This window comes from Artemia franciscana, chromosome 1 (genome assembly GCF_032884065.1).
Source record: "Artemia franciscana chromosome 1, ASM3288406v1, whole genome shotgun sequence".
In the NCBI taxonomy this organism is placed as follows: Eukaryota; Metazoa; Arthropoda; class Branchiopoda; order Anostraca; family Artemiidae; genus Artemia; species Artemia franciscana.
In genome coordinates this window covers 39,146,252-39,160,865 of record NC_088863.1, presented here as the reverse complement: position 1 = coordinate 39,160,865, position 14,614 = coordinate 39,146,252, and the positions used below count along the sequence as shown (strand labels likewise).

Here is a 14,614-nt window from a genome sequence, read left to right as displayed (position 1 = left end):
GTAACTAAAAAAACCAAAAATGCGACGTTACCAAAAAGTCAAGATCCCTTTTATTCAAATTGTTTACGCTTGATTTCTTGTTTCGCCTTTCTCTGTAGTATCAATATGCAGCTGAACCAATATAGACACTTTAATGCTGTAATTATCAAGTATGGGCGCAGAACGTACTTTCAACTCATTTCCTTTGGACAAAGAATTTGAGAAAGACTTTCGAACTTTTGAATTACCTTGAAAGAATGAGTACAATAATTCCCATTTATACACAGCTGATGAGAAGAAATTGTATTTTCTTGAGTAACTCCTAATCTACCAACAAGATTCAGGAAACCACCCCCGAATATTGATGAACCAGAATCAGGGAAAGACCAGAATGGAGATAGCATACTTAGGGACATATTGGGAGGATTATGATATGACTTGCGGAAATACTTATTAAAATTCGCTTTCGAATCATTTTGTAGGTAGTTGAGCACTATCTTAGTCGCATTTTGGCCTGTGTGGTTTCCCATCTCTAGGAAAGTAAGAAAATGTTTATTAGGGAGCCAGATATGTTTAACCTAGTGAAACATGTATCACAGTTCAAATGTGGGACTGGTTTTGAGTGGAATCTAGGAATAAGTTAAGTACCAGAGTCACGACGTAGGCAATAATGCTCTTAAAAATAATGCTCTTAAACCAATGAAAACCCTAAAGTTCTTACGTCATCCAAAAACTTAGTCTACTCTATCTGATGTAATTCGGATAAACTCATTACATATTGTTTTAGAGCGATAAGATGCGATACAAGGTGTTAGGTTTTGTCTCGATGTCCTAGAAAAGGTTAAATTGTGCTATATATTTGACCTATCCAAAGAAATTGCACTTGTGGGGAACCGAATGTTTCCATTTCTCACCTGAAAGGTAAACCCCGTTCTCCAATGGTAATGACCCCACAACTCGTTGAAGAATATTATTCCAGCACTGCCTTTTATCATTTATCTGATGTGGTAGTTGGCAGTAATTTTCAGATCCATATTTTTTTGTAAGATAAGTTACTGTAGCTGTTTTACAACCTACCAAGTTTTCATGACTTTGAACAAAGTAGATGGTGCGCTAATCGCAAAAATCAGTTGATGATACTGATGTAAAGAAACACGAAACAGTATAATCAACCTATTGCTGCAACATTTTTCCTCACTAGCCCCTTTGGGATATAACAAGCCTTTTGAGCAAAAAGTGAAAAACACAAACAAAACAAGTTTCTTCGACTGAAAGTAAGGAATAGCATTAAGAGTAAAAAAGAAACGAAATTATTCCGTATATGAAGGAGGCTGCCTCCTCCTCAATTTAGTTCTTTTTAAGTTCTAATTTGCTCTTTACTTTCTGTTAGAAAAAATATTGTTTGATCTAATTCTTTATCTTTTTTAAAATGTTGCCAGAAGTTCCAATTCAACTCTCTGTGGAAATCCTGCCCCACGGAAAGTCTCCCACAGAAAATTCCCTCCACGCAATAAACTTTCCACGGAACATCTCTAAATGTAAAGTTTATTCGTCAAAGGGAAAGTGAGACAAATAAAAAGATTTCATGTATGAATTTTGGCCAATTCTTAACGTGTAAAATTTCCTAAATATCTCCGCAAGAAAAGCTTCCCCCCCCCCCCCGAAAAAATGTTGTATATTTTTTTAATGGCAAATACTAAGTATAAACAATGGGTATGATTTATAACTTACCGTCTTTTTTGCAGGGGCTGTGGAGGGGTCATGTCCTCCCCAGAGGCATAGGCTCTTTGATCACTTAAAAAAAGGCACTAGAACCTTTAAGTTCTGTTTGAATAAGCCCTCTCTAGGTTTCCTAGGACCATTGGTTTGAAACAATCACCCCTGGGTAAAAAAAAAACAAAAAAAAAAACACAAGCGCAAATTCGATATCTTATCTTCAGGCAAAAAATACAAAATTTAGCATTTTTGTAGATAGGAGCTTGAAACTCCCTACAGTAGAGCTCTCTGATAGGCTGAATCTCAAGTAGCCGGTGACAAGCAGCCAGAGACCAGCTGTCCATAATATGTAGGATAATGTGTAGCAGCCCAAGACATTATGGAAAGCTTATACTAAGTTAAAAGTTGCTAAAAATGTTATGCTACATTGTTGCATAAAATTCGGACAGTTTGTGTTCGAGTTTTAAGTGTCCACTTTTTTGACATCAAACTGAGAATTAAAACATAATTCCAACATTATCTTTGAAAATAAGGCAACCAGTCACATATTGCAATTGGCAGTGATTTGCTGTAAGTTAGCCGTTTTAAAATTTGCTTAGTTAAATTGCATGCACTTGTTTAACTTTGATCGAGAAAAATGGCCTTAACTTGCATATCGAGAAATGTCAACACTTAGTGCTTAATGCAAATTAGTTAACTCACGACCTTAATTAAGACTCCTTAATTAAGTTTGTTCCTGTCCTGAGGAGGCTTGGTATTAATATATGCTCTTCTGTACCAACTAGAAAATGTAAAGAATAAAATAAGAGCCGGCCTGGCATTTACCTCACGTTTCGCAAACATTGTTAAAAGGATCACATCTGCTGTCTTCTCTGTCACAGCGATTTCTGATCTTATCTTTGGCCACCTTGCATTAAGTCATGGTTTTTGGAACCAGTGTGTTTTGTAGAAATCGGCAGAAGTATTATGGGATTGAAGAATTTCTTGTCACCTGGCCCTGATAATATTCCTCGTAATGTAATGAAGTTCGTTCTTCCTCCAACTACTTCTGACTGCGACTGCTACAAAGGGTATCAAAAAGAAATTGCAATAAGTAATCAAGTCAAACTTAAAACGAACATATTTCGTTTGATTTGATTATATATTGTAATTTTTTGTGCGTTTTAAGTTCCATTTATTTATTTGTAGTAATTTATGCTCGCTTAACAAGGGGATTATTATCTGACTTGATTTATACTTGTCTTTGGTTTAGTGTAGCTCTTTACTTTTCTTTAAAAAAGTTCTTTAGTGGATAAACCTTTCAATATTTCCCACTGGAAAATATTTACTAATTTCTAAGAAAGGGAAAACATGTTTTTCCTGGGCAAAATCCTCGTTAACAGTTTAATTCAGTTTCATACTCCCTATTGCCCAGGTATATGGATGTCTACTTCTCCTTCTTTCATTAAACCATTTCCTAATGCTGATATTAAAGGCTTAAATCTAATCCAAGAAACAAATTATTTAGCAACTTGATATTGCTCACATCTTTTCATTTTTCTTCCGTTTCACGTTGATTTTCCCAGGTCTCTTAGATTTACTTCATCCTTTGTGCATTTGTTTGATCGACTGTATTTTCAGGTCCTTTCTGCTCATTTTCAGTTCATCTTTTTACTCGCGTGTCATATGTAATACCCTTCCTAATTTGGTTGGGGAGTGCCACTCGTTTGACGTCTTCAAAATATCACTAAAATTTTGTATTTTTTCGTAAGATTAAGTCTTGTTTAGGCTGGGAAGGTATTATAAAAGAATACTAATCGCTCATTTTATCACTAAAAAGTTCAAGGTATCAGTTATAGTAGTATATGCCCCTGTTGAACCAACTGACCCCTAGCAACCAATTTTATCGACAAGACGTCTCAAGATTCTTATGTAATTGGGGAATGTTTACTTATGTTAAGGATGACGCAATCTCGTGTGACATTCTAGATTTCAAGGGAGCCGTGTGGGTATCACCGCTTGTCACTGTGAAAGACACACACGTGGTGTGTTACGTAATGACGATACACACATGAGTGTTACGTAATACTTTAAGAGATTTCATTTTCTTTCAAAACTTTTTTCTCCTGGAACCTATATATCCTAATCATACATGTCCCTATTAGGATTCGAAAGGAATTCCCATCAAAGGCATGGGGGGGCTAATTAGTTGGATCAACAAGCCATTATATTATTATTATTATTCAGGAAATACTGACTAGGGTAAACTTTTCGAAAAATCTATGGTTCGTATGTTTCTTAATCATTATCTCCGAGCCTTGTAACTATCCAGCAAAGCTATTGATTTTTGGTCTATTAAATACACCTGCCAGTTACAGAGCTATTAATTCTCTATCGTAATCTAGACAGGTTGAGTTACATAGCAGATGTTACCTAGCATTGGCTTTAGATATTTCAATACGTAAATGATTACACACTAAATTTTTTTCATGGAACAAGTAATCTAAGAAATGAAGGCTTTTTATTGTCAATGTCGAATTTATTAATAGAAAAACGCTATGAAATCGTGAAATCACAGGAAAAGCGGACAAAATTCAACAATTGAAAAGAAAAATTGTTAAAAAAGCTTATAAAGGATGAAAAACAAGCAAAATGAACCATGAATTAAAGAAACGCGGGGGTTCCCAACAACCGATTCCAGTGGGGTGGGTTGTCATTAGAAGTAAATGTAAACCATTTTAAGAGTTATTTCTGAAAGGTCCTAGTGAAAATGTCTCATTTCTATTGCTCCATTAGATGCACCTGCCTGTTACAATGGTATTAATTTACTAATGTGATCTAGACAGGTTAAGTTAGGTATTGAATAAATGAAATGTTAAGTTGCATTGGCTTTATATATTTCATTTGCGTAAACGATTACACATTGAAGATTCACCCTAGAACAAGAAATCTAGAAGGAAACATACTTTTTATTGTCAATAAAAGTTTTAACAATAAAAAAATATTATAAAATCATGAAATCACAGAGAGAGCAGTTAAAACTTAACAAACAGAAAAAACGTGAAAAGCTTATTAAAGATAATATATATAAGCGAAAAACCATGAAATCACAGAAAAGCAGTTAAAACTCAACAAATGGATTAATCAGAACGTGAAGAAAACCTGATAAAGGAAAAAACTGGAGCAAAAGCAAGCCTGAATTAAAGAAAGGCGAGGGTTCTAACAACCAAATCAGCTGGGAGGGCTTGTTATTAGAGATGAATCTAAGCCATATTAAGAGTTATTTCTGAAAGCTTTTAATGAAAATGCTGCATTTCTTCGAGACAAGACTATGCATATTGACGCCACCATGAAAATATGTGGCTGACCCACCCCCTAGGGAGCAATTCCAGCGGAATCCCTTAACATCCAATTCCACCAGGGGTATGGAAACCATTTCCAACGGGACCCTAGCGTGCAATGCCATCGGGACCCTCTAGCCTCTATATCCAATGGGGATCCACTAGCAACCAATTGCAGGGGGGGGGGATCATTATTAGAAATAAATTTTAACAAAATTAAGGGTTATTTCAGAGAGGTTTGAATGGAAATGCTACGTTTGTTTGAGCTATAGATATGCATATTCACGCAACAGTGAAAACCAGTGGATGACCCATCCCCTAGCGAGTAATTCCTGTAGAACCCTAATTATCAATGCCCCAGTGGGTCTAGAAACCAACACCAATGGAACTCTAGTGAGCAATTCCAGCAAGGCCCCTAGCATCCAATTCCAATGGAGACCCCTAGCAACCAATTCCAGAGGGGATGTTTATTAGTAGAGATAAATTTAAACCAAATTAAGAGTTGTTTCTGAGAGGTTTTAATGGAAAGTTTGCGCTTCTTTGAGCCATGGCTATGCATATTCTTGCCCCCGTGACAACATGAGGCTAGCCTACTCTAGCAAGCAATTCCAGAGCAAAAGGGTTGTTATTAGAGATAAATTTAAACCATATTAATAGTTATTTCTGGGAGGTCTTAATAAAAATGCCTTTTTTCTTTGACTGGATATTAGATTTCAGGCCTCTCTACCACTGAAAAAATTCTCTTAACATCTCCCACCTTAACTTTAAGCTGTAAAACATGTTAGTCCATGCAATTCACGTCACTGAGCCATAGAATTCTAAACCTGGCTCCGTTTGCGTCGGTTCTAGTTCCCCCAATTCTGTCCCCAATTCTGTAATTCTGATTCCGCCAATTCCGCTCCAAGTTCCGTCAACTCTAAGATTTATTATGCAGCTGCCTCTGTGGTAATCCGTGTGGTAGCCTGTGGCTAGAAAATTAACAATACCTAGTTTCTTTATCATAGTTTCGTTTTTATCAGATCATTTTTAAATTGGAAGAACAAATACTCACAAGGAACTATTTGTGTGCTAATTTTTTTCATAGAACTTGCCGCGTGCTGATTTTTCGTTCGTGAAACTTGTCAATGTTCAAGTTTCTCTTTGTCAAACTTGTTTATTGATTTTTCACCTCTTGAAACTGATTTTGTTCATGAAACTTCTTGCTTGCTGATTTTTGTTCGTGGAACTTGTTTACTATTGACTTTTGTTCGTGAAATTTGCTGCATGTTGATTTTTCTCTTAGTGAAATTTTTACTTTGGTTTTTCTCCTCGTTAAACTGATTTTGTTTATGGAACTTGTTGTGTGGTAATTTTTCTTCTTGGTACTTGTTCCGTGCTAATTTTTGTTCCCGAAAATTGTTGCATGTTGTTTATTTCTCCTCGTGAAACCTACATGTTGATTTTTTTCTCCTCGCAAAACTGGTTTTGTTCATGGAACTTGTTGTGTGCTGATCTTTTTCATGGAGCTTTTTGCATGCTAATTTCTGTTTGTGGAACTTATTGCATGTTGAATTTTCTCTTTATGAAACTTGTACACTGATTTTCCTCCTGACGAAACCGATTTTGTTCAAAACTTATTCCAAACTGGCTTTTGTTCGCAAATCTTATTGCATGCTGACTTTGTTTGTGAAACTTGTTTGCATGTTGTTTTCTTTTCGTCAAACTTGTACATTGGTTTTCCTTCTTTTGAAAGTGATTTTGTTCATGGAACTTGGTGTGGGCTGATTTTTCTTTCTGGAGCTTGTTGCGTGCTGATTTTTCACTAAGATAAAAACCAACATGCAATAAGTTTCATTAGCAAAACTCTACACACAACAAGTTCCACGAATAAAATCAGTTTCACGAGGAGAAAAATAAGTGTAAAGGCTTGTGAAAAAAAATCAACATGCAACAAGTTTCACGAACAAAAATCAGCACGCAACAAGTTCAGTTTCATGTAGAGAAAAATCAATGAACAATTTTTACGAGGGGGAAAATCAACGTGCAACAAGTTTTACGACCCCATGCCTCATGAAGAGAAAAATCAACATGTAACGAGTTTTATGAATACCAAATCAGCATGTCACAATTTCCTTGAGCAAAATCAGTTTCGAAAGGAGAAATATCAACATGCAACAAGATTCATGAACAAAAACCTACACGCAACAAGTTCCAAGAACAAAATCAGTTTCATGAGGAGAAAAATCAATGTAAAGTCTCCTGAAGAAAAAATCAACATGCAATAAGTTTCACGAACAAAATCAGCATGCAGTAAGTTCAGTTTCATGTGGAGAAAAATCAATCAACAATTTTTACGTGGAGAAAAATCATGTGCAGCAAGTTTTACGAGCCCAAGTTTTCATGAAGAGCCAAATCAACATGCAACGAGTTTCATGAACACCAAATCAGCATGCAACAAGCTCCTTGAACAAAATTAGTTTCGAGAAGAGAAATATCAATGTAAGAGTTTCACGAAGAGAAAAATCAATGTAAGAGTTTCACGAAGAGAAGAATTAACATGCGACACGTTTATGAACAAAAATCAGCGCGCGACAATTTGCACGAGCAAAACTCGGCCCGCGACAAGTTCCACGAGCAAAAATCAGCACACAATAAGTTCTAGGAACAGAATCAGTTTCACGAGGAGAAAAATCAATATACAAAATTTCACGAAGAGAAAAAATAGACATGCAACAAGTTTCATGAACAAAAATCAGCACGCAGCAGGTTCCACATAAAAGTCAGTTTCATGAAGAGAAAAATCAATGCATAAGTTCACGAAAAGAAAAATTGATATGTAACAAGTTTTACGAACAAAAATAAGCACGCAAGAAGTTTCGTGAACAAAAATCAGCACGCACCAAGCTCCATGAACAAAATCAGTTTTACGAGGAGAAAAATTATTATACAAATTTCACGAAGAGAAAAATCAACCTGCAAAAAAAATTCACGAACAAAATCAGCACGCAAAAAGTTCCAATAACAAAAATCAGCACGCAACAAGTTTCATGAACAAAATCATTATCACGAGGAGAAAAATCAGTATACAAATTTCACAAAGAGTAAAATCAAGAATAAGAAGTTTCATGAAGAGAAAAATCAAATGCAACAAGTTTCACGAAAAAAACAGCACACGAGAGGTTTCACGAAAAAAATCAGCACGCAAAAAGTTCCATGAACAAAATCAGTCTGAAGAGGAGAAAAATTAATTTACTATTTTCATGAAGAGATAAATCAACATGCAATAAGTTTCACGAACAAAAGTCAACACGCAGTAAGTTCCAAAAACAAAAATCAGTAAGCCACAATTTCCATAGAATAAATTAGTGTACAAGTTTAACGAAGAGAAAAATCAACATTCAACAAGTTTCACGAACAAAAATCAGCACTCAAAGTTCCACGAACAAAATCAGTTTAACGAGGAAAAAAATCAATATACAATTTACACGAAGAGAAAAATCAGCATGCAACAAGTTTCATTGGCAAAAAATCAGCATGTAACAAGTTCCATGAATAAAATCAGCACGCAGCAGGTTGCATGAACAAAATCAGTTTCAAGAAAAGGAAAATCAATGTACAAGTTTCACGAAGAGAAAAATTAACATGCAGAAGTTTCACAATCAAAAATAAGCAGCAAAAATCAACACGCGAAAAGTTCCATGAACAAAATCAGTTTCACGAGGACAAAAATCAGTGTTCAAGTTTCACGAAGAGAAAAAATCACCAAGAAAAATCAGAACGCAAGAAGTCCCAGGAACAATAATCAGCACACAGCAAGTTTCACGAACAAAAGCAGTATCATGAGGACAAAAATCAGTGTTCAAGTTTCATGAAGAGAAAAATCAACATGCAACAATGGACAAAAATCAGCACACAACAAGCTCTATGAGCGAAATTGGTACGCAGCATTTTCCATGATTAAAATTAGTTTCACGTGGATAAGAAAAAACGGACAAGTTTTAGGAAAAGAAAAATCAACATGCAACAAGTTTTAAGAACAAAAACCAGCATGCAAAATGTTCCACAAACAAAAATCAGCATGGAACAAGTTCTACGAACAAAATCAGTTTCCCAAGGAGAAAAATTAATTTACAAGTTTTACGAAGAGAAAAAATCAACATGCAAAAAGTTTCACGAACAAAAATCAGCACACAACAAGTTCCACGAACAATGTTCAGCGCGCGTCAAGTTTTATGAATAAAATCAATTTCATGATGAAAAAATTCCAGCGGGGCCTCAAACTTTAAATTACAACGGGGGCTCCCGAGCAACCAATTTCAGAGGGGTGGTTTGTTATTAGAGATAAATTTAAGCCAGATTAACAACCATTTCTAAGAGTTTTTAATCGAAATGTTAAGTGTCACGCCAGAATGACAATATATGGCTAGCTCACCCTAGCAAGCGATTCTAGAGAGAGAAGATTGTCATTAGAGATAAATTTTAACCATATTAAGAATTATTTCTGATATTATTTAATAAAAATGACTCATTTTTCTGACTGGATCTTAGATTTCAGTCTCCTCCACCGCTAAAAAATTCTTTTAACACTTCCCACCTGAACTTTAATCTGTAGGACATGTTAGTCAAAGCAATTCACGTCAATGTGTCACACTATGGACGGAACACGGTATCCTCCACCACTCCTCAACACGATAGTCTCCATGTCAATCCCCGTCAGCTTGACTGTATGTGGCTCTCCATATCATACGCATTATCATTCCTAAGATACATTCCTAATATTATAAAATTTTGAAATCACAAAAAGAGCAGTTAAACCTCAACAAACAAGAAAAACAAAACGTGAAAAACCTTATAAAGGATAAGGTATAAGCAAAAATAACCATGAAATCACAGAAAAAGTAGTTAAAACTCAAGAAATTGAAAAAAACGTGAAAAACCTGATATAGGATAAAACATAAGCCAAAACAAGCGTGAATTAGAGAAAGCTGAGAAAATTTAAGCCATAGTAAGAATTATTTCTGAGAGCTTTTAATGAAGATGCCACGTTTATTTGGGCCAAGACTATACACATTGACTCCATCGTAACAATATGCGCTGACCCATCCCCTAGCTATTAATTCCTGCGACATCCTTTAATATGCAATTCCACAAGGGGCCTAGACAAATTTCCAATGAGACCCTAGCGACTAATTCCAGCGGGGCCCCCTAAAATCCAATTCCAACGGGGATCCCATAGCAACCAATTTCAGGAGGGTTGTTATTAGAGATACATTTAAACCAAATTAAGAGTAATTCCTGGAAGGTTTTTAATGAAATCGGTTGCTTGGGGTTCCCCCGATGGAATTGCGTGCTAGAGCCTCCCTTGAAATCGCTCACTAGTTCCCCTGTTGAATTGGATGCTAGGGCCTTCTTGTTTAGGTTAGAGATTATCGGTGAAATTGGATGCTAGAGCGCCTTTGGAATTGAAAGCTAGGGCCTTCGTTGGAATTGGTTGCTAGGGGCCTTTTGGAAGTGCTTGCTAGGGCTCCGGTTGATTTGGATCCTAAGGTACCGTTGATTAAGTTAGGGGCTATCCGTGAAATTTGGATGCTAGGGCTCCTGATGGAATTGACTGCTTGGGCCCTCTAGGGCCTCCGGTTGAAATGGCTGCTAGGGCCAGGTGGTTAGGTTAGGAGGTGATTAGGTTAGGGGTCCCTATGAAATTGGATACAAGGCCACTTTTCGAATTGGAAGCTAGGCTTCCCAGTGAACTTGCATGCTAGCCCCCCTGATTGTTAGGATAGGTTGGGGGCCCGGTGAAATTGGTTGCTAGGGTCCCGAGCAGAATTGACTGCTAGGGTGCTGGGCTGAAATGGTTGCTAGGGGTCCCGTTGGAATTGGTTAATAGGGTCTAACTTCTTGAAGGTCTCCAAATTTCGGAACTTGAATTTTTTTACGAAAAAACTATTAGGTAGAACCCAATGAAATCCTGGGGTAAAGAAGCCCCCTGAAGGTTTTTCTTAAGGAAAAAACTGTTAGGTAAAACCCAAAGAAAAACTGGAGCAAGAAACCCCTGGCCCTCGTAGGTTTTTTTAACAATCTCTTTAATGTAGCATGCAAAAGAAAACCTTCACTATGACGTAACATGCACCTGCATCGCTTAGAAAACATTCCCTATGACGTAACACACACCCGCTGACTGTCAAGGAATGGTGGGATAGGGATGTTGTGGAGTCCAGGGATAGGGATGTCGTGGAATCCAAAGGGTGGTCAGTACTAACTGGAAACGTTTGAATTTAAGTGACAGTTCTATTTTATAGTACCTTTTGAATATGTTGTAACAGTACATCTTCCCCTTAGAGTTGCCATTTCTTTTTTACTGAAAGTCTCTTACCGTTACAAAGTTCTGGCAGATTGATGTTTCTGAGAATAATGATAGGCACTCCAATTTTCATATACTGCATATACTTGTAGCAGAACTCACTGCACCACTATCCAAAATGTTAAGAGGGTATTGTGGGATGCAGGTTGTGATGGTAATTTTTTATATGAAACTTTCACAGAGTGTACTCAACAAATTCTGTCAGTTTCTTGGCAATCAGATAAACAGTGTAGTGAAATATACAGGAAAGACAGAAACAAAGACAGACATTTATTCGTTTTATTTATATAGAGGTTACTCTTTTCTTTGTGTTACTCCACTTCTTCTGTAGTATATTGGGTAATAGATAAAGTGTTATTGTCGTTATTACGTCTCATTCGAGTTAGTTACAGTTACTAAACATGTTTTATTGGTGTCGGGAAACAGCATCTCAAATTTCAATACAGGTTCTCGCTAATTATATAATTACAATTATATTTCAGGAATAATTGATTTTCTTTTAAGCGAAAACCCAATCGCTAAAGAACTTCGAGAATATATTGTTTTCAAGATTATTCCCATGGCTAATCCAGATGGGGTGTATCTCGGAAATTACAGGTAAGAAATTGGTCGTAAGTAATGTTATTGTAAGGAATTAATCCTAGGTTATGTTATTGTAAAGGCCCGAAATATCATTTAACGATGAGTTTGAAACGCATAACATTACCTCTTAGGAAATAGGGAACCTCAGTGTGCAGGAACAAGTTCAAAAGTGGTAAATTCCCCCGAAAATAGGGTGCAAAAAAGGGCTTTTTCCGAAAATCGTTCTTATACTTTTTTAGGTTTTTAAAGCTTTCAAAAATTATTGCCGGGGCTAAAGTGACCAAATATTTACTTGGGATGGAGACGATTGTTAGGGGCCCAGAGAATGGTGTAAAATTTTGTTATCTCTGGCCAGATTAAAATACAAAATCTTAGGTACCTGTGCCATGGAGAGTCTTATTTAAAAAAGTTAGTTTGGGAAACACTCTCGGACAAAAAATGGGCCATTTTTTTAACGTCTCAATGCTTACATCCTTAAACCCTTATCTACCGCAATGAGCGAAATCTGGATAGACCTCTAAAAGCCACTAAAAACTTATCTCATAAAATTTTCAATAATTCACTCATCTTAATAGAAATAGTAATTCTAAAGCAATTATGAAATTTCTCCAATATTTCAAATGAACTAGTTGAGCTGTGCAAATGAAACTTCAAGGAATCAACTTTAAATATTAATTCAAGAAAATCATAGGAAGTTTTATTTACACGAATAAAGTATTTTTATTTTATGATAATTTGCTTGCAAAGAGATTGTCTATTAAGAATCAGAAGAGCTGTTATTACCCTACTACGTAATTACCCATTTAAATTAAATTAAAGTAGCTACACAGTAACTAATACTAAGTCAGGACCGATTCATCCTACAAAAATCTATAAAGAAAAATATTTAGATATAAAGTGAAGAATATAATGAACTAAAACAGAAAATTAAAGAAAATTACAAAAATTGGAACTTCCATGAAACTCATGACTCGAATTGAGACTCTCGTGTTCTGTTTCTAAAAATAATGGGTCCGGAGGCTTTTTTTTGGGATTTGTGGTGCAAAACAGTGAAACCAGTGTGTTAGGTGAACGAGTACACTTCCATAAACTCACCTAATATTTCAAAATTGGTGACAAATGTCGTTAATTCTACTGTTCTTAATCCTCAAAATAAAAAAAAGTTATCCTAACTTTCTGTAAAATACATCAAGACTCAAAATTTAACAAGCGACTGCCAAGGTGAACAAATTAAATTGGGAAATCCTAGTTTCATATATTCTAAACAACCTTGAAAAAATGCGATATAAAAGTCAAGTAATCTTTGGTAGATATAATATGAAAAAAACTTCGTTTTCTTAAAGAGTTAAAGAGGCTGCGTCCCAAAGTCGAACCTTAAAACGTACAGGAATTAGGAGAGGCAGTTGGGGGGCTGCCGCCCCCCAAACCCCCCGCTTTTAAAGACTCTTTTGTACAGTTTTTTTGTTGTGGGGGGCTGCCGCCCCCTAGCCCCCGCTCTTGGCTTCGGAAAGGCCCTCTTTTAACTAACAAAACAAAAAACCTGTACAAAAGAGTCTTTAAAAGCGGGGGGTTTTGGGGGCGGCAGCCCCCCAACTGCCTCTCCTAATTCCTGTACGTTTTAAGGTTCGACTTTGGGACGCAGCCTCTTTAACTCTTTAAGAAAACAAAGTTTTTTTCATATTATTTCTGTACGTTTTTCTACAATCCATGGTGGATGTAATTTAATAATTCCTGTACTCCTCGTACAGGAATTAGGACTGCCTCTCCTAATTCCTGTACGTTTTAAGGTTCGACTTTGGGACGCAGCCTCTTTAACTCTTTAAGAAAACGAAGTTTTTTTCATATTTTGTGAAAAAACCGCCCGATAAGGGACTTGAACCCTTGACCTTAGGATTAAAAGTCCCATGCTCTACCGACTGAGCTAACCGGGCATGTTTGAAGTCGAAATACCTGCATGTGTATAAATATAACTTTTAAATAACTTTTAAGAATTTCAAAAATTAATTTATAAGCTAGAAAATCGGGAGGTTAAGATTTTCCAACGAAACTTTCCAGGAAAATTACTCGGAGAATTCTGCGTCGAATGAGTCTTCGTACACCCAGATCCGATGTCGGCTGTGACCTGTAGGCGTGGCAGAAAAAAAATGGTTTCTGTCATTTTTCTCAAATAAAAATTTTACGGATTAAGACAGAATTTTTTGAAGCTTTCAGTCAGTCTCATCATGTCGAGCTGATCATTTTGATGTACTTGAATGTTGAAATTCGTAACTTTTGACAACAAATAACTTAACATGGGCTTTTATGGGGAAATGGGGTTTTTCTTTAACTAGAAAATCGGGGGGTTAAGATTTTCCGACGAAACTTTCAAGCAAAATTACTCGGAGAATTCCGCGTCAAATTAGTCTTCGTACACCCAGATCCGATGTCGGCTGTGACCTGTAGGCGTGGCGAAAATAAAACAAAAGGAGAACATGAACATTAAGTGGCTATGCGTGGTTTCTGGAAAACAGGGAAAGAGTTATCGGATCGAGCTGAAATTTCGCGGATAAGCTCCTGGGCCCTAGGGGACCGATCGAACTTAGCCCGATCGAACAACATTAAGGGGGGGGGGGGTGGGGTTGGGGGTTTGAAATTTTGGCCAGATTTTCCCCATGAAGGAAAAGTCGGAGGGGGCTGA

General features: G+C 36.5%; 1 protein-coding gene across 2 annotated transcripts in view; it reads left to right on the top strand.

The window, feature by feature from the left end:
* The window catches only part of LOC136029363 (cytosolic carboxypeptidase 6-like), a 121,963-nt gene that overhangs the window by 61,830 nt on the left and 45,519 nt on the right, over positions 1-14,614 (top strand). For both annotated transcript variants that reach the window (XM_065707688.1, XM_065707679.1), the window contains exon 7: positions 11,838-11,952. In XM_065707688.1, the coding sequence (XP_065563760.1) occupies positions 11,838-11,952 (115 nt within the window). The remainder of the gene's footprint in view (positions 1-11,837; positions 11,953-14,614) is intronic.